We start from the raw sequence: 18,256 nt of genomic DNA, 5'->3' as shown, positions 1-18,256 counted from the left end.
AATACTCGAGTCCATCAATTGTATGAACAAGGCACATGCACGATTGTGATGCTAGGTCAGATTTGACACCAGAAACAGCAACGGTTTCCTCAAGTAGTTCAACTAAGTTGATAGAATGCACATGAACAAAACCAATTTTGTTCTATTATTGTAATGATAACAAACCAAAGAAAAAACGCAAAGTATTCCAACTAAGTCTGGAAAATTAATTGTATTAAAGATGACCTTGGAGCTGCGCAACCACGCCAATTCCACTTTCTAGTAAGGAAGTGTTCTAGTTGCAGAAAGACAATTAAAAGCATTAAAATAGTTCTTTTCTGCATTTCCCAATTTTATTTTTCTTTCCTGTCCTTTCTCTGCATGTGTGTTCCTCAGCCCACTTAAAATGTTTTTATCTTGCCTTCTTTTCTATGCCTTTACTATCAAATTCAGTAGGTTTGAACGATGAACAGCTTGACTTAGCATATTTTTAACCAGCTGGTCTAGCACCTAGCTTGTATTGCATAGTCAGATACAACCAAATGTTTGTACAGGAGGTAGCTTTCACGAAGATGAGAAAAACCTAAGTAACGTGCATCCTGGCATTCTTTTATTTACCGCTTGGAAATGAAAGTTTGGATTGTTTACTGCCGCCGCACAAGGGACTATTAATAACCTTTAAAAATAAAGTCGGAGGGAAGGGATGCCGGATCATCAATGGACGTGTGTGCAAGCGCCTGAGAAAATGCTTCAAAATCTCTTAGGAGCGCCAGATCATATGAAATAAGGACTAAACTCTCAGAGGTCACAAGCCATCGCCAGTGACAGCAAAAACTTAATTCAAGGCAGGGAAAGCTCCTGCTTCGGGCAGGGGGAGACAGGCATCTCCCCAGACTCCTCTACGTCATACCCAAACCCCGCTCGTCATACCCAAACCCCGCTCTTGACACTTTGCAAGAGAGGTGATGGCCAAAACTTGGAGGCAAGAGTTTCACTTTTTTCTTTCCTTCTTTCTCTCTCTGTGTTGGTTTTGTTTGGTTCCCCCCCCCCCCCCCCTCCCTCAGGCAAAAGGATGTTCTCCCGCCGGAGGGCCGGGATGTTAACTTGCCTAAAAATAATCGCTTCTGCTAGATCAACAAAAGGTCATGTGCTCGGCGGAGCGCCTTCCCAAGTTTGACGGGAGGGCGAGGTTGGAAGTGGAACCCCCACCCCCCCCCCCCCGCCACCGGGCATCCTCCGTCGCCCGGGAAGTCCCCGGGGAGGTGCCGCCGAGGAAGGCACCTCCTCGGCTCGGTGCGCCTCGGCGGGCCGGTTCGGGCGAGGGAAGGAGGGCACGGCAGTCTCCCGAGGCAGCGGAACAAAGCTGCGCACCGCCGGGGCGGCGGGCGAGGGGCTCGCCGGGGCCCGCCGCTGCCACGGGGCTCCCCCCGCCCCGCCCCCACCCCACGCCGGGCTGACACGCCGTTGGAATAGCCAAGGTAACGCTCGGGGCGGGGGGGAGGAACGGGACGGAGCGGGGACGCCGCGGAGGGGGAGCATCTCGCCGGCCTGCCGCCCAGCGCCGGAGTTGCGCGCCCGTCCCCCTGCGCCCGCGCGAGCCCGCAGGGCGGGCAGCCCATCCGCGCACAAACACGCGTGTTCAGGTACATTAGAAAAAAATAAGAAAAAAGAAAAAAGAAGAAACCAAACAAAACCCAACAACAACAAACAAACCACGAAACAAAACACACACGCACACACACACACAAAAAATATTAAGGGGGGGGGGGGGGGGGGAGGAAGTCCGTCCCCCCCCCAACGCAAAAGGCAGCGGCCCCCCCGCCCCAACAACTCGACTCACCTTTCAAACTCCTGAGGTAAATCAGGGTCAGTTAGCATGCTGGAAAAGCACAATTTCCCTTTGTCACAGCAGCCACCTATGGTCGCCTCCAACTGAACCTGTCAAGTGAGTCCAAACCTTCTAAACCGATTGATTTTCTCTCTCTCCCTCCCTCTCCCTCCCTCCCTCCCTCCCTCTCCCTCCCTCCCGGCTCGCTCGCTCTGAGCGAGGACTCCTTGACCAGTCTCTTAAAGGGGCAGCGCGCCTCGCAGCAGGCTGCGCCCACAGCTCCCCCCCGCCGCGCCTGCCGGCCGCTGGGCAACCGCCGGCCGCCCGGCCTGGCCTCTCCCTCCCGCTCGCCCGCCGCCGCCGAACGGCAAAAGTCAACTCGATCAATGTCCTAAAAACCGGGGAGGGGGAGGGGGGGGGGGGGGGGGGGGGAATAAATAGCGGAGAGGAGGGGAAAAAGGAGAGGGTAAAAAAAAAAAAAAAAAAAAAAGCCCGACAATCCACCTAAACCGGCAAACCAGGAGCAAATCCCCTGCGCTGAGGAAGATCAGTGGAGAAAGAAGATAAAACAAGAGCGGACTGATTAAATTGAAACAGTTATCAACTCTCTCGGAGTTGAAATAGGGGAGAAAAGATTAGAGACATAAAAATGTTACCAAAGGCATTTGTGCTCCGAAGAATTTTCATTCCTTTCCCTCCCCCCACCTCCCTCTCCGCTCCCTCGCTTTCTCTCTCCCTCTTTCTCTCTCTTTGGGGAGGGGAAAAAAAGAAAAAAAAAAAAACCACCCCGCACAACAATCAGGCATTGTTCTGAGGGAAGAAAAGCAACTTTGACAGATTGAAATATAGCAGAGGCCCCTTCAAGGAAACCTGTAAACAACTTGTCACTCACTCTGTCGGTCTCACTGCTAGCTCTTGCTTTCCACAAAGTGCTGCGAACCGTCCTGGCAACAAACCCAAAGTTTCCTCGGCTCCAAACTCCATCAAACAGCCCTGTTGTGTGCAAGGGAAAAGGTAGCCACATGCCAAACCAGCGGGCGCGCACGCACACACACGCACAAACAACAACAAAAATAAACTTTCCTTTCCCCTGCTAGGGTTTTTCTGGTTTTCTTTTGTACCCCCTCCCCTTACATCCCCCCCCTGCTTCTGGGCGAGCGAGAGGAGTCCCCCCGCGTGGATCTCTCCAGTGTCCCCTGCCCAGACAGCCCCACATAACAAGGTGGACGGAGCGCGGCGGCAGAGCCCCTCGGCTGGCTGGCGGAGCGCAGCCTCCGCGGCACTTCCAATTATCCAGATAAAAATCTGGCAGGCGGGGGAAGGCAATCAGGTAATGGACCTTTGACACGCGGGGACGGAGGCGCGGGCAGCTGCCGCCGCCGGGCCGGCCCCGCATCCCCGGCCCGAGGACGCTCGCTCCGCTGGGGAGGGCTGACACCGCACCGAAACCCGCCCCGCCGGGGAGAGGGGGGCAGCGGCCGGGAGAACGCCGCGGGGAAATTCCCCTCCAAGCCCCGGGGATTAGCCGGGGGCTACTCTGGAAGCTGGAGCGCACAATGCCTCAATAGTCTGCACGGCCCGTGTCCAGCCTGGCACTGAGCTCTCAGCAAGGGGGGGGGGGGGGGCGAGGAAAAAAAAAAAAAGGGAAGAAAAAAAAAAAAAGCTGGTCTCCCTGTTCTTTAGCACACACATGCACACACACCCCCACACAACCACATATCTATACTCCATTCTTTCCAGTTCCCCAGCCCTAATTCCTTTCTCTCTTCTTGTTTTTTTTTTTTTTTCCCTCCTTTAATTTGCAGCTGGACAACATTAAGGGCCTTTAAAAACCACGAGGCTTTGACCCCACAACAGTTTGATTAGGTCCACCGCCCCCTCTCTTCCCCTCTTATCCCTACCTCCCAGTGACACGGAGAAAGCAAGTTTACTTTTTGAAATATATACACATATTCACACAGAGCGGCCATAAAACGTTCAACATTTTCATGCCCACTAGCTTAAAAAAATTCCAAATAGAAAAGCTTATAATTTTTATTAATATCCAATAGCTATACTGTTTAATTCGCTCCTTTTCCCTCTCAATGTATATGTTATAAACCAGCAGGCTCACACAGGGGCCAGTCAGCCCTGTGTTGGCACAAAAGCATCATCAGCTAGGAGCCTGGGACGATCATTTAAACCGTGAGTAGCAAACCCTTGTAACTTATGCTCCATCATCCCCAAAGAGCACCAGACCATTCACGAAACAAAAGCGCTGAAGCTAAGTTTGCAACGGCGCCTTCTCTGCAGTTCACACTGGAGGATCTGCGAAGGCTGTCTCCAGTCTGCCTTGCACCACCACCACCACCACCGCGCTCCGAGCCCAGTCGTACGAGCTGTCAGCTTCTGGCATGAGGTAGATCTAATGGCTCCTCACTGCGGGGCAGGGTAAACTGCCTTCCTTCAGTAGCCCCCAGCAAATAATATTTTCCACAGAGGTCCATTCATGGAAGCCTGAGAAAACCCAGTTAATATGTAAAAGGATTTTTCATTTGTTATTTAGTAGCTAGCCCTTTTAGGGCAGCTATGAAGTAGGCAGCCGATGATTAAAAAGAACAATTCCAAATACTTTCTCTTTCATCTGAGGGTCTCAAACCACGTTAAGTCTCACATTACTCCTCTGCAGGTAATAAATATAATTAGGGCCGATTCCAAAACTTTATTTGTATTGAAAAGTATCTCACTCCGCAGGGGCTCCATTCAAATCAGCAAATCTCTGTGTGGAGTAGAAGGCTACTTAGTAGGAGAATTTGGCCTCAAATAAGGAAACTGAGATGCAGGCAGGCTCAGTAGCTTGCCCAAGTTGACACAGTTAGCCAGCTCCAGCAAAAGGATGAGAAACAAAGATCCTGGGTGCCTCACAGTCAACAACAGTCCTCACGCTGCTGAAACATGTATTTTAGCTGTTTTTCCCACAAATGCATGATTTTTACATCTACTGTTTGGTTAAAACATACTTCATTGCTGCATTCACATCTGTAGGGCCCCTTTTCTTGGTCTTTCATTTTCCCCTTGATGCACCATTGCCCACCCATAAATGCTGGTCCTTCTCTGCCACTTCTTGCTTTTCTTCTCCTCTTTCCTCACACTTGGCCTTGGGAGAAGTTTGCAGAGAAAAGCCACTCAGAAGTCCCAGCTGGAGGAAAATTAAGACCACCTTGTATTAAAAAAAAAAAAATAAAAAAAATTCAACAGTTTTGGCAACTGCTTTATTTTGACTGCATGTTAGCTCCACTCAGCTCTCTCTCCCATATCCTTTTTTCAGCTCCGCTCCACTCCACAACTGCCCTTCTACCGTGTCCTTCCCTCATCTGTTCGTATTTATTTACCCCTTCCTATATCATTTCCTATTTGAGCTTTTGCAGGGCAATGATCACATACTCCTCCAAGCTGGTGTTATGCCTAGGCACAATGGGGCTCCTCGGTTGCTGGCTCTCAGCTAATATGATTATAAACCTGAGCAATCACCATCAACACTAGGAATTACGGAAGAGGGCATTGGCTAGACTAGGAAGAAGTGCAAAGAACCATAATAAAAGCAAAAAAAAAAATGTATAGGGGAAAAAACAAAGATAACTGAGTAAGAAGGAGAGCTGAGAAAGGGAGAGGAAATGGAAGAAAGGAAGGAAGCAGAAATCATTCCCCTGAATGCTTCTGACATGAACCCTTATTTTCCCTCATCCTAGTTTACATTTACTCTTACCCCAATATGTTTTGTGCTTGGGTACCTACCCCTTCTTCCCCAGTTCCCTTCAGTTTATGTTTTCTACAACCACTGAGCTCCCTCTCCCAGCTGAGTGGGGGGAAGGAGCGTTGGGTTCGAAAAGGAAGAAAAAAAAAAAAACTAGTTGTATTAATATTGTATTGCTGTGCCATTGTTCCATTATTATTGGATTATTAACAGTCTGCTGTATAGACTTATCGAAAAAATTATCTTCTCATAGTAAGTTCAATCGCAATTGCAAGAGGGAGAAAAAGCAAGCTAAACAAATGGTTTGAGGGTATCTCTGAAACCTTTCTACAAATCGTACCATATTAACTTTATGGTTTGCTTTTTAGAAATTGCCGAGACATATCACAAAGGCTACTATCACATCAGAAAGTGGGAAAACTGAGGAATTGGGATAAATAACCACTGGCTGAGAAAGAATAAAATGTATGTAATATGCAACTGTCCAATTTTTAACTATTTTTCTATTCCTGAAGCTTTTGACTAGTAATAGCAAGCCCTGATGCCCCTTTTCACAGAGTGGGTCATAGTTATAAAACCCACTTGCAACATGGAAGATCCATGGTCAGTTCTCTCAATTCTCTTCTCAAACTGAAGTTCAAAGATTTTCAACTGATGAGAAAAACGAAACCTCCCCCACCCTTCCCCCAGCAGTTCAGTGAATCGGCATTTCTCTTGCTTTGCTTCCTTTAAGGGGTGCCCAAAACAGACAAGTCCAGGTAAAAGAGGACAATTTCGGTTAAACTAAACAAAAAAGCTCTGATTTTCATTTGGGTGAGGGGAAACAACTCAAACTCCTACCGGAATTTTTGTGCTTAACTGATTTTTTTTTTTTTGTGTGTCACTATTGTGGTTCTCCAGTTCAAGAGGTGAACCAAAAAAATCAATTATCTGCCCAGCTCAAGTTAGAAATACCATAACTCTGGAATATCGCATAGACAGAATCCACAGGTCTTTATACAAGCATATTGGCAGGAGGAAAACTTTAAACGAAGCATTAATTTATTTTTTTTAAATCATCAAATGATAGCACTTCAGCCTACTGCCTTTGGCAGATACTGCAATACAGTTAAGTAAAGGAAGTGCTGGGAAAAAAGAAAAAAAAGGAGCTTTTCGGATTTTGTTGTTTCCACTGTAGGTTTTAATAATAGAGACCTACAAAGTCCAAGGAAATGTAAGATGTTCCACAGAATGATTTACTGGAAAATTCTCACAGAAAATATGCAAAACCCTGAAGATTCGAAATAGATTTTCTTTTTTAGGCACACATCCAAAACAACTGCAGCATTAAGAATGAATCTATAAGATTTCTAAGAAAGGGTGTTTTGGAACAGGTTACGAGAGCGCGGAGGAAGAACAGAGCGGGGTTGATGCATTTACTATGAAGAATATCTCGCAAATAATGAGTGCTTACTTCAGAGTGTGGAAATGTTTAGCTACAATGCAGTTTGGATCATATGCTTAGGAACAGATTTTTCCTTTCAGTGTGCATGCCTAGCTGCCATTTCCATTAATGGGAATTAAGTACATGTGTCAAGAGGAGAAGTTAACTCTTAGAAATATAACTAATCTGTGCTTTTTTTAAAGAATGTAAATGCCACATCAGGCATGTTCGGTGTTGGCAAAACTGAGTGCTGAATATAGTATAGCAAAATCTGAGAAGGAGAAGGCGGTCTGGAGGACTGAAATTTCTGTGCTATTTAGAGTTTTTCAATTTACTGAATTTCTTCAAGGAAAAGTAAAACCATCTCATTTGCAAGTGGGAAGCCCTCATTTATCAGCTATTTACTTGCTATTTCGGCAGGGCCCTACCATCTGCAACCCTCCCTATAAAAAAGAACTGACACTACCCTTAAGAAGAAATCTGAACCTTCATCTAAAATTTGAATTCAAACTTCCCTTAGGGTCACTAAATATTACAATAAATTTCCTAATAATTTTTTAAAAGAAGGTCAGCACTCTTTGATCCTGTCCACTCTTCATCAGCTGGGGTCAAGGAACCTCAAAATTAAGACAGATGTAAACTATAATACAAATGGGATTTTTAGAAATAAAAATAATATACGTAAATATATTTAAAATTAAATTACATATATACCTTGGCAAAAAGTAACTTCTAATTGTAAAAACAAGAAATATTAGAGAGAGGACACAATCCTGATTTTGTGTTGTTTGCCCCCCCCAGTTCCTTTATTTTGGTTATAGCCTGTTTTATTATTTCTCTATACTATCAGTTAGTTACAGGGTCTCTTTACTGTTTGTCTCAGTAGCCTTGGTCTGCACAGAAGCTTGAAAAAGAATTAAATAGAAACAGGACACTTTAAAAAAAAACAGTCACAAAAATAGAGAGCTTATCCATGGATAGGAACTGTGCTTTAAATGATTCAAGGAGCTAACTGGATTTCAAATTTACAGTTTCTCGTTAAGGTTCTCAACATAAAAAGTTACTAAAATAAGAACCTGTTGCTCTAAGTCTTTTTCTTTTTTTTTTTTTTTTTTCTATGTTCTTTTTTCAGCGTGGTTGTTTTGCACAGAACATACCGTCCTGACCGAAGCCCACAGCCTCACCTTACGCACAGCCTCCCTGCTCTGCCTCCATCCTGCTCAGGATGATTACTCTCTGAGCAACAGGCCTGTTTACTGTCAGTGCCCATCCAGCCTCTTGGAATAACAATGCCAGCAGGAACGTTCTTCCTGTGACTGTTACAAACATGTAAATGCCTGCTACAATATACCCAGCAATGAACCTAACTCACTTCATACAGATAACCAACTCCAATCAAATGGAAATTACTCCCTTTCCGCCCGGTGCCGCATGTGGAGGAGCGCTTGGTAGAAATCAAGTCTCTTTTGGAAAAGAAACCTAAATTTTATAGCCAAACATAAGCTTCTGAACCTAAGTATCCTAATATCACAACTTTGATCTATTTGCAAAAGTTGATAATAATTGTTGAGTGTGATTCCAATGCATTGAAATTGAGATCCTTCTGCTTAGCCCAGTGGGCCTTTCTGCATGGCTCTCAATATAATCCTCGCAGGTTTTATCACCACATTCTCGCCACTTCCGCAGTAACAATTCTGTCTCTTTTTTTAACTCATCCACTGAACGGGGTTGAAGCAATCACATTTTGTCTCTGTATTTCTAATCTGACTGTTTTTCCCACTCTAGTCTGCTCTTAGTAACCTGTGCACCAAGGATGCTGCATTTAAAACAAACGGATTTGCTCCCATTGATTGTCCAATGTAAAACAAGCATCACGCAATTTAAAGCGCAAGTATGTTTTGCAATAATTCACAGCACCTACTCCGATGTATTTTGTGAAGGTGTTCCAGCCTTCCTCTTGTCGTCATGAGGTTTGCTCTGGTGCTTGTGATCAAAATTCTCCATGCCCAGAGGTATGGCCACTGTCTGCTTCTCCTCACTAGAGGCGGTTGTCTTTTAGTGCCATTATGGTTGTCTATTAAACTTTCAGCAGAGGGCTACCTGGCCACATTGAGCTCAACAGCTTGAGCTTTTAGGCGGTGGGCATGATACAAACACATATAGCTCAATTCATGGTTGTCCTCCATTTTATAGACTCCATTGGATTAGGGGAAAAGTGAGAATATAAAATGCTGCCAAATAATATTACTATTTTCTATTCATGTTGAACTGGAAAAGCAGTGAAGAATTAGGTCTTTTGTAAGAAATATCCTCTCTCTCAACCAGTTTACAGACTGCAATTGTAATTAGACAAAGAACACAAAAAAGTAACATTCTTACATTCTGTAAATTGCTTATCTATTTTATTCCTTTTTAGTCTATATAATCTGTGTAACTACTATCTAGTAAATGTTTCAAAAAATATAGAACCTGAAATGCATGGTTTGTAAATTCAGATCAAATTTGTAAATATATTCCCTTTCTACTGCATCACACACAAGTTCCCAACGTGACATATACAGTCTATGATAAGATTAATACAAATTAGTGTTTATTAAATGCACTCTACTGATATTTAACTTGTTATACATGTCACATGGAAGATCAAACTGTAAATTAAGCAATGATTCTAATGACGTTAAAAGCATCTCTGTAAGGGAAGGAGTTATAAAACACCTTGCTATCTTACACCTTGCACACTGAAACAGCAATCAATGAGTACGTAGAGCTATGTTTCCTTTATAAAGTTACAAAAGCATACCATACCCATTCATTTATTTTAACGGTGCTCTGATGCAGTTTTATGAGTGATTTTCCACTTTTGAGTAAAAGCAAAACTAATGCCATTTGGTTCTGTCAAAGCAAAAAGCCTAACTCCTACTTCCAACACACAGACTCCAATTCAGCCACTATTATAGAGAAATAAATATGTAAGTATGGTATAAAACAGACCAATGGCTTGTTGTTATTGCTATTTCTATGGAGGCTTAACTCTTGCTTCTCATCCCTTATTACATGGGACAGCCAGAGGCTAGAAACATTGCTGGGGTAGCACGCTGAAGGCCCCTGGGAATGCTTCTGCACCTTGTATAGGGAAAGAACTGAGAAAATACTGCTACGGTATTCTGAAGCATAAGTATGGAAAAATCAGAATATCTGGGGACATTCTTCAAAAGCCCTAATGCAATCCAGGTACAGGGTTGACTACCTTCTACTACCAATTAGCTTGCAAGCAAGACAGATCTTCAACAGCTGCCATTGAGGTATATTCAGAATATAAAAAAAATCAGAAAGGAGACATAAAAACCCCACAGCCAACAACAACAAAAAATTAAAAAAAAAAAAAAGCCAACCAAAACCAACACTGGATTGAGACAAACAGTCATTAAGATTAAAACACAAAAAAGTTTCTCAGGAATGTTTATCAAAGAAAATTTATGTCATAAATTTTCCTCTGCCTGGAGGAGATCCAAAGCTGAGTGTCTCTTCTCTTGCCATGTAACATTGTACTGAATCCAGACTGCACATTTGGTCACCCGCTTTTCCCCTTAAATAACACTTTCTATTTCTGATGTGGCTTTTGTTTTGTTTTACAAAGTTTAATTTCTCTTTCTTTGTTGATGCATTTTCCTTTTGTCATTATTTCAGTGTTGTGTAAAAGTAATTAGTGACACGATGCCAAGGACTGAACCTCACAAGCAACCTAAATATTTTGATTCACTGAGACTGCAGTCCATAATTTACAAAGTGCCTGACCCCTGTCCAATAAATAAAATAAAATAAATTAGATAACTTCTGCATGTTAACAGCCTGAGGCATATGCAGAAAAATGTCAAAATGCAGAAACAGTGAATGTCACCACATCTGATATCAGAGGTACTCTTTTAACACTTTTTCAAGAAACACAATCACATCTTTACATACCTTTTTAGCATTTGACCCCACACGATCAATCCTGTCAACCGTCTCTCCTGGTATTTGCATGTAGCCACTGCCCTTTCTTGAGAGCAATGTGGTTCAAAATCTGGGCAAAGATTTCACATGTGAGAATGTCACAGGTGAAACTTGTTTTCTAATGAATTCTGAGCTTGCAATAGAATGGCAGCAGGTGTCTCTACAAGTGCAAATTGAGTGGAAAATAAAAGGAGACAGAGACACCTACCTTTTTTTAGAAAAAAACCAAACTGGTCTTTTCTTTTGGGTTTGGTTTTCTTGCAACTTGCCATAAATTTCTCAGAGGGGTCCCAATACCATGGTAAAAGTTAAAACCCACTATGTTCAGTCAGTTAGCCTTTTTTTAGCAAAAAAAGCAATCATACAGAGCTTTGTGACTACAATCTCTAAAAAGATCACAGTTTATAGAATGATTTGTGGGCTGTGACATGTAGGGCCACTTAAAAAATGCCCATGAAGTTACCAGGGATTTGTGTTTAATTGCATGAAAAAGATGTACATCATTTAATAACAGCAAGTTCTCTTATAATAGTTTGAAAAATTACCACAGAATTTAAGTGAGATCTCTGCCTCAAACTCAGAAACTACAGCCTGCTTCAAAACAAGAGACAGTTCCCCACTCTGTTGTGTCCTACATGTTTCAAAGCAAGGCGGGCTCAGACCAAACATTCTATAATGAGAAAGGGAGTTTATTCCTGTCCCTCATCTCTTGCTGTCTGCTTTAATTCTGGCATATACGTTACTTCATAAAACATTGGCTTAAGTATAAAGTGGCTTAAAATATAAAATAAACCATTTTTTATAAGACAGAAAAAAACAGACAAGCGCTCTACAGAGTTTGATACTATGAAGAAGCAACCAAGATGCACCATGACCCCACAACATCCCTCTGAGGACCACAGATGACCAGTGCGGGTCCAGGCTCCTCTGGTTCAAGCTGACGGCTACCCAGGCCAAGCTGGATAGACAGAGCCTGACGTGTGTTACAGAACTTCACCTGTTAGAGGAGTGGTCTGCAAAGACAGGGTGAGAGCAACTTTCTTCAGGGCTAACTCCAAAATCTTGTATTTGGACACATAATGCGGAGATAAACATGTGAGTCTCTTATTTTATTTCTCTGATATGGAAATACTCTGGGAATCTGGACCAAAAGTGAAGTACAAGTTGCATAAAAGACTGTTTCCTATTTTGTATTTGTATGTTTGCATTTGACCGAATGACTTGTTGCTCTTGTAATAACTGAAAAAGTAAAAAGGAGTAACCAATCTTCCTTTCTTTTATTTCATAAACTTTTGGTTTTATTATTTCTGTTTTCTCTGAACGGTCTCTTAGCTTTTTCCTCATATAGAAGACAGTCTATTCAAGCTTAAAATTTGCACTGCTTCTTTGAACTTCTGTCTCTGCTATACACATTTTTCAGGTAGCCTAACCTGTAAAGAACTCACTATTACAGTAACAGGCTTGCAACTGACATATGCCACACCAGTGTTTTCAGCATTATTTCTTATTCCATTTTCAACAACTGGATCTTGTCTTTGGATCATTCCACCTACTTTGACTAAGTATCCCATAATGAAACACAGGTGGTCTTTCCTTCCACTCCCAAGGGGTCAGAGTTACGCTAGAACAGAGCAGTGAGCTTTGTCGCATCCATTTTTCTGCCTGATGTGCAATACTCTGCATTTGTCGACCCCACACTTGTGTAGCCAACCTGCCCGTCTTCCTGCCTGGAGTCCTCAGCTATCTTCTCCAGCCCTGGCTTGAATGATTCTGCCTCAAATGCAAATGTTTCTGTACCACTGGTCATGATCATATTCAATTCATATATATATATATTTATCTATATGTGAAACACCACCTACAACACTCAGACTTTGGATACCTCTGTTGTAGTTTTCCTATACAAAACATTAATAACATACCTCCAGCTTTGTCTTCTGTTTCTCAGAGGACTATCTAGTTCTTGAAACTACTCCTATCCCACAACCACTTTTCTAATAGCCCCTCGTGAAGGTCTTTTTAAAAAACTTTCTTTAAAGGGGGAAAAAAAATAAACCTAATTATTGTCTTTTACTACTTGTTGACAAGCGAAAGGAATTATCATTAGACATTTTTCTTTACAAAAGTTACGCTGATGGATAGCTATAGTATCACAATACTCATCTATATGTCTCCTAATTTTATTTTTTATTACTATTTCAACCAATTTATCAAGTAAGGAAAGAAAATTCATTAGACTAATTCTCAGCATCAATTCTACTGTTCAATTAAAGAGAAGCAGAAAAATTACTTTCTCCAACCTTACAGGTTAGAAGCCAATATCAAGGAAAGATGACATATTAAGTTAGCAGCCCTATTTGAGCTCACAATCAATTTCCAGTAGCACATTTTGATATGTCTAACTTTACCCGGTACTCTGTTGCTCTTCATTTGATGAGTTTATCACCTACTTCCCCTTCACTTTTTTCTTTGGCAGTAGCTAATCCTTAATATTGCAAAAGAATGGCTACAGGTTAGATTTCCCTCTTAAGTCTTCTGTGATACAATATGGCAAGAAAATAATTTGGTTTCTCAGAAAACCCGTTATCTTTCTTACCTATTATTCTATGTTACAATACTAAGGAAAAAATCCCAAACTATTCTTCTGTGTTACAGTACAGAGGGAAAAATTATTTACAAACTTGATGTGGACAGCCTTTTAGAAAATATCTGAATTTACTCCTTGTAATTTCAGCAGATCTACCCATCCTCAAGACACTATGCTTGTTTTGCATGGGGTTCTCTTGCATTTCTAGCTAGGAATAATAACAGCATCCTCCAGTTTTAAGCCACACCTATTCCAATAGCACACTTTCTTTCCTGATACTATATACTGGTTGGTGCAAACCAAGCCTTCAACCAGGTTGTAACCAAGTCCAACCCCTAGGCTCGGTGAGCCCCCAGGGGTTGATAAACTTCCATCATACATTGATTTACTGAGACAGCCTATAAAATCAGAGCCTGTCTTTGTCAAGGAGGTATGAAATGACATCAGCTCTCTAACGCTGAGGGAACTATAGTTTCTTGCATCAGGCAATTGGGCCAGGGATTTTTGTGAGATTAAGCCACCATGTAAGAGTTTTGATAGTCTCTGCACATGGTTGGACTAGCAGATATAGGGATAAATACTGTATTTTTAGTAATGATCCAATGACCTGCATTTAAAAATATGATTGCAGTGTTTTGTGTGACTACTCTGCGAAGCTTGCACTGTTTTCATAGGCAGGAGAGAAAGCATGTGAAACCAGGATGGAAAAGTTTCAACATTAACCAAAATATGACAGGTTATTTTTTTCTTTTAAAAACTACATATTTCGTATAAATCTTACAAAATATTTCCTTGCATTAGAATTTTAGCTGCGAACACTGCTTTCATTATTGGTAAATATATACAGACTCTCTTCCACTCTGTGATATCCACATAGGACCTGTAACATGACCTATCCCTAAAATACAGGATATTCAATGAAAAATTCTTAGTAAAAGGTTCTTAAACACGAAATCTGTATACCACAATGGTTGTTCATATGTGAATATTCAGTTATTAATATAACACAGTGAGTATACTACATGGGGAGGACCTCTTAGAAACCATCTGTTGGACTATTCCCAGGTTAACGAACATAAGGAATAACAGAAAGGAGGCTCACCCTCACCTACAACAAAGGCAACAGACTGGCATTACTGGATCCCACATCATGTGGACAGTGAATCCCATGCGTCTCTCTAGGATTTTCAGATGTTCAGCATTGCTTGCTGAAGACTCAGATGTTACCAAGCCATTTCTGGCTGTCCAAAAATCTCATTGATCACTGCACAAACCAATGAGGCAGCAGGTTATCACCGAAAGCCATAGCACATTGCCCAATTCTTTACAGTTTGCGTGTCTAGAGAAGCTTTCAGACTTACCACGTTCACTGAGCCAGTTACGATACAGCAGAGGATCCCTGTAAGCAGCATAGGCAGGTCTCGTGGCATCGTTCCGAACTGAAAGCTGACTGACTGTTTCCATTCCCATACCAGCGAATAAAAGTTTCCTCACATGTAGACTATGGACAATTTTTACTTCTGGTGATCTAAAATACATGTATAATATTTGAGGCCATCTCCCTAACAGTATGACCATACTCCTTGTACTTATGCCTTTACTCAAGGTAAAGGCGTGTCATTGTTTTCTCAATTTTTAAATACACAAAGCTGACTGAAAGAAGTATTCACAGAAAGCATTCAGTTTGGGTACTGTGATCCATTTCAAACATCAAAAAAACACAAACCTAACAAAAATCATTAAAAAATAAGCATGAAGTGCCTTTATGAATATAAAGAATCTATAAAGCCGTCACTAGGTGGGTCCATAGCAATGGATTAGACTTTGAGAGATGTTACATGCAAAACATTAATGCTTAAAACAGATGTAATACAGACCAAAAGAGAGTCTGGAAATGGGAAAGCAAAGTGGGAGAGATTCTTTCCTCCAGCTGCAGAGCCATCAGGACTCGAAACCAAAGGGCTCAGGGGCTGTATTTTGCACACCCCAGTCTGCCCACCCTTGTAGATGCTTTCGTTAGGAAGACTACAATTCAAATTATAACAGAAGTTACTCATGTTCTCTGGTAAGCAGGTCCACATGCTCACATAAAAGTGGTATTTCTCCTTTTGTAGGAGTAAGGTTGAGGATGAAGGAAGGTATTTTTACAGACACAAATCTCTGTATCTTCAAGCCAAAGGAGGAATGTTCCTAATTCATCCTTGAAAGTATTTCTTTGGGGCAGTGAATGGAAAGTGTCGTTTCTTAAATTACTTTCCTCTTCAACTGCCATAAGAGTAGGATGTGGATTCCAGGCAGAAAACCCATTATTTTTGGTATGGTGACATTAATTCAGATCTAGACAGACTTTAGCCAAGTAGGAAACTGCCTCAGTGTGGCCGCCATGACAGCAAGGAAGGAATAACGGTTGTTTTCTCATTTCTGCTAAGCAGAAGCTCCTATCAGAATACAAAGATGATGGAAAACGTGGGTGGATTATTTGGTTCCAGCTGGGTCCACATCAGACAGTAAGGAAATGTCACAATCTTTGACAGGTTCATATTAGCAAAAATCAAGCAAAAGATTATGGGAAAGCTTCCCATTCCATTATCAAATAATTTGGGGGAGGGAGAAGGATGGGAGACTAGCAGTTTTTCTAAGCTCTCAGGAACTGTCTATTTTTATGAGCCTTTTAGTGTTGAAAGCATTGTCTGAAATAAAGACTAATCTCAAAGGATGTGAAAACAAACCTATCGTTAGACTATTCAGAAAATGTAAAGCAGGAAGAAGTGAACCATTCCCATCTGGTGGAGCTGCTACACAGCAGTTCTAACTTACTGACTAGCGACAGGTGCCGGGGCCCAGGGGCACGCAGCCAGCCCTGATGGTCCCTGCCCACCCCCAGGACTCCCCACCACCCTGCCCATGGCCCAGGACCCCATTTCAGCCCCTGGGGCCATCAGCCCCTTCCCCAGAAATGCCGCAGCAGGGTTGGTCTCCAGCTCCCCACAGCCCAGCCATGGGCCCACCCAGCCAGGCCCAGCCATGGGCCCGACCTCGGCCTGGCCCCATGGAGGTGCCCCATGTGCAGGGCTGGAGCTGCCCCAGTGTCCCCTGTTGCCCTGCTCCTGGCTGGGACGGTGGGACAGGCCCTGGCTGCTAGGCTCTGCCCGGCTGGCCTGGGGGGGCCTCCATAGCTCCCAGCCCCCAGAGAGCCGGCAGCCCCTGCTGTCACCCTGACCACAGGCCCTACACCATCACCCACCCGCAACACAACCGATAACCGAATGCCAGTAACAAAACCTACCCGATAACTTCCAACACCTAAACCAAATAAAAATCAACATCACAAGCATCTTCCCTACAGAGACAAGAGTGGGAACACGTTGTTCATACGTGAACGCACTGTTACACATGTAAGCTGTCCATATAGCGTATAGAATTAGATGCCTTAAGCACTAGACAGAGACTGACCTGTGGCAGTCAATAAGGAAGTAGTGGGGACAGTATTTAAATTATATAGAATAGTAGAATAGTTTGTGTTGGAAGGGATCTTTAAAGTCATCTAATCCAACCTCCCCTGCAATGTGCAGGGACATCTCCAACTAGATCAGGTTGCTCAGAGCCCCATCCAACCAATATTTGCCACTGGTGTTTGAATTCACTGCTACCAAGGAACCACTCCTTCCCCTTGGGACCCACAATTCAATGGTATCTTCTACCTTCAGATCTTCCCAGGCACTGCTTTCAGGAGGAGAGGAGGGATCACCTAGTACCTCTGAACAGTGCCAGAGGAGGAAGACGGGAGGGCAGTACCTACAGCTCTCCCACTTTGATGGGAAAGTTAAGTAGCATGATGATGACCCACTAGCACATCAGGTAAGGTAGCCAACTAAAAAGATGGTCTTCCAGCTTTCAGACCATCTTCTAGGGCGTCTTCCTTCATTTTATGTTAAATGGTCATGGATGAAGTATTAAAATTGTTTCATTACCTAACTCATTAAGCTAGGAGAGAAATCTCCTTCTGAAGCCAAAAGAGTCTTTTATACTGTCTGGCCAATTTGAACAATTTCGTTAAGAACATTGCAGACCTCATCTCAGCCATTCCCAGATTCTCCAATCCTGGTGGTTGGGCCACTCTCCTCCAAAGAGGAAAACACACATCTGAGGCCCCTCTTAGAGAGGAGACTAAACCCCACAGAGCAGCATTTGATTTGTGGATCGAGAGAGATCTCAGAGGAAGACAGGTGCTACACTTCATTTCTACTGACACAGCAGCACTTCTGAGTCCACTTAAGTTTAAGTTAAGGATCTCATGCAATTGGAGAAGTTTCAGCACAATCAGGGTAGACAGAAGCTAAGAAGAGGTTCTTGGGATCACAAGATTTCATTTAGGCACTTAGGCTCTGTCACTGTTCACTTGCAGATCTAAGCCTAAGTGCAGCTCCAATTAAAGAGAACAAGATATTCCCCATGTAAAGAAAATAGATGTGGTTGGAATAAAACTGCCAGACAGGAAACAGGCTGGAAATACATGTAAACTCAAGAGTTTGAACCTGGTATTTAGCAGTCCCTGGGAAATAGTATCTTTGTTTCCTAAAAATACATGTTTGCTACAACTTTAATATCTGCTCAAAGCCATTCAAATGTTCGAGGGGTGGTAACAGTTAATTTTTTTAAGTATTACTGTCAAACCACACTAGGATATATGCAGAACTCATCACATGGTTCTTT

The 18,256-nt window shown here is 42.7% G+C and overlaps 1 protein-coding gene across 2 annotated transcripts in view; it reads right to left on the bottom strand.

Moving 5' to 3' along the window:
- The window catches only part of SOX5 (SRY-box transcription factor 5), a 493,077-nt gene that overhangs the window by 296,554 nt on the left and 178,267 nt on the right, over positions 1–18,256 (bottom strand). The window contains exons 1-2 of one of the 2 annotated variants that reach the window (XM_074144405.1): positions 2,464–2,472; positions 1,820–1,917 (exon numbers count right to left, since the gene is read on the bottom strand). The exons of the other annotated variant lie outside the window; for it this stretch is intronic. Coding sequence (XP_074000506.1) covers positions 1,820–1,917; positions 2,464–2,472 — 107 coding nt within the window. Of the gene's footprint in view, positions 1–1,819; positions 1,918–2,463; positions 2,473–18,256 lie in introns of those variants that run through there. 2 annotated transcript variants of the gene reach the window in all.

Source organism: Numenius arquata, chromosome 2 (assembly GCF_964106895.1).
Source record: "Numenius arquata chromosome 2, bNumArq3.hap1.1, whole genome shotgun sequence".
Classification (NCBI taxonomy): domain Eukaryota; kingdom Metazoa; phylum Chordata; class Aves; order Charadriiformes; family Scolopacidae; genus Numenius; species Numenius arquata.
Note: the sequence above shows the minus strand (reverse complement) of the source record. Positions and strands in the feature narration are given on the sequence as shown.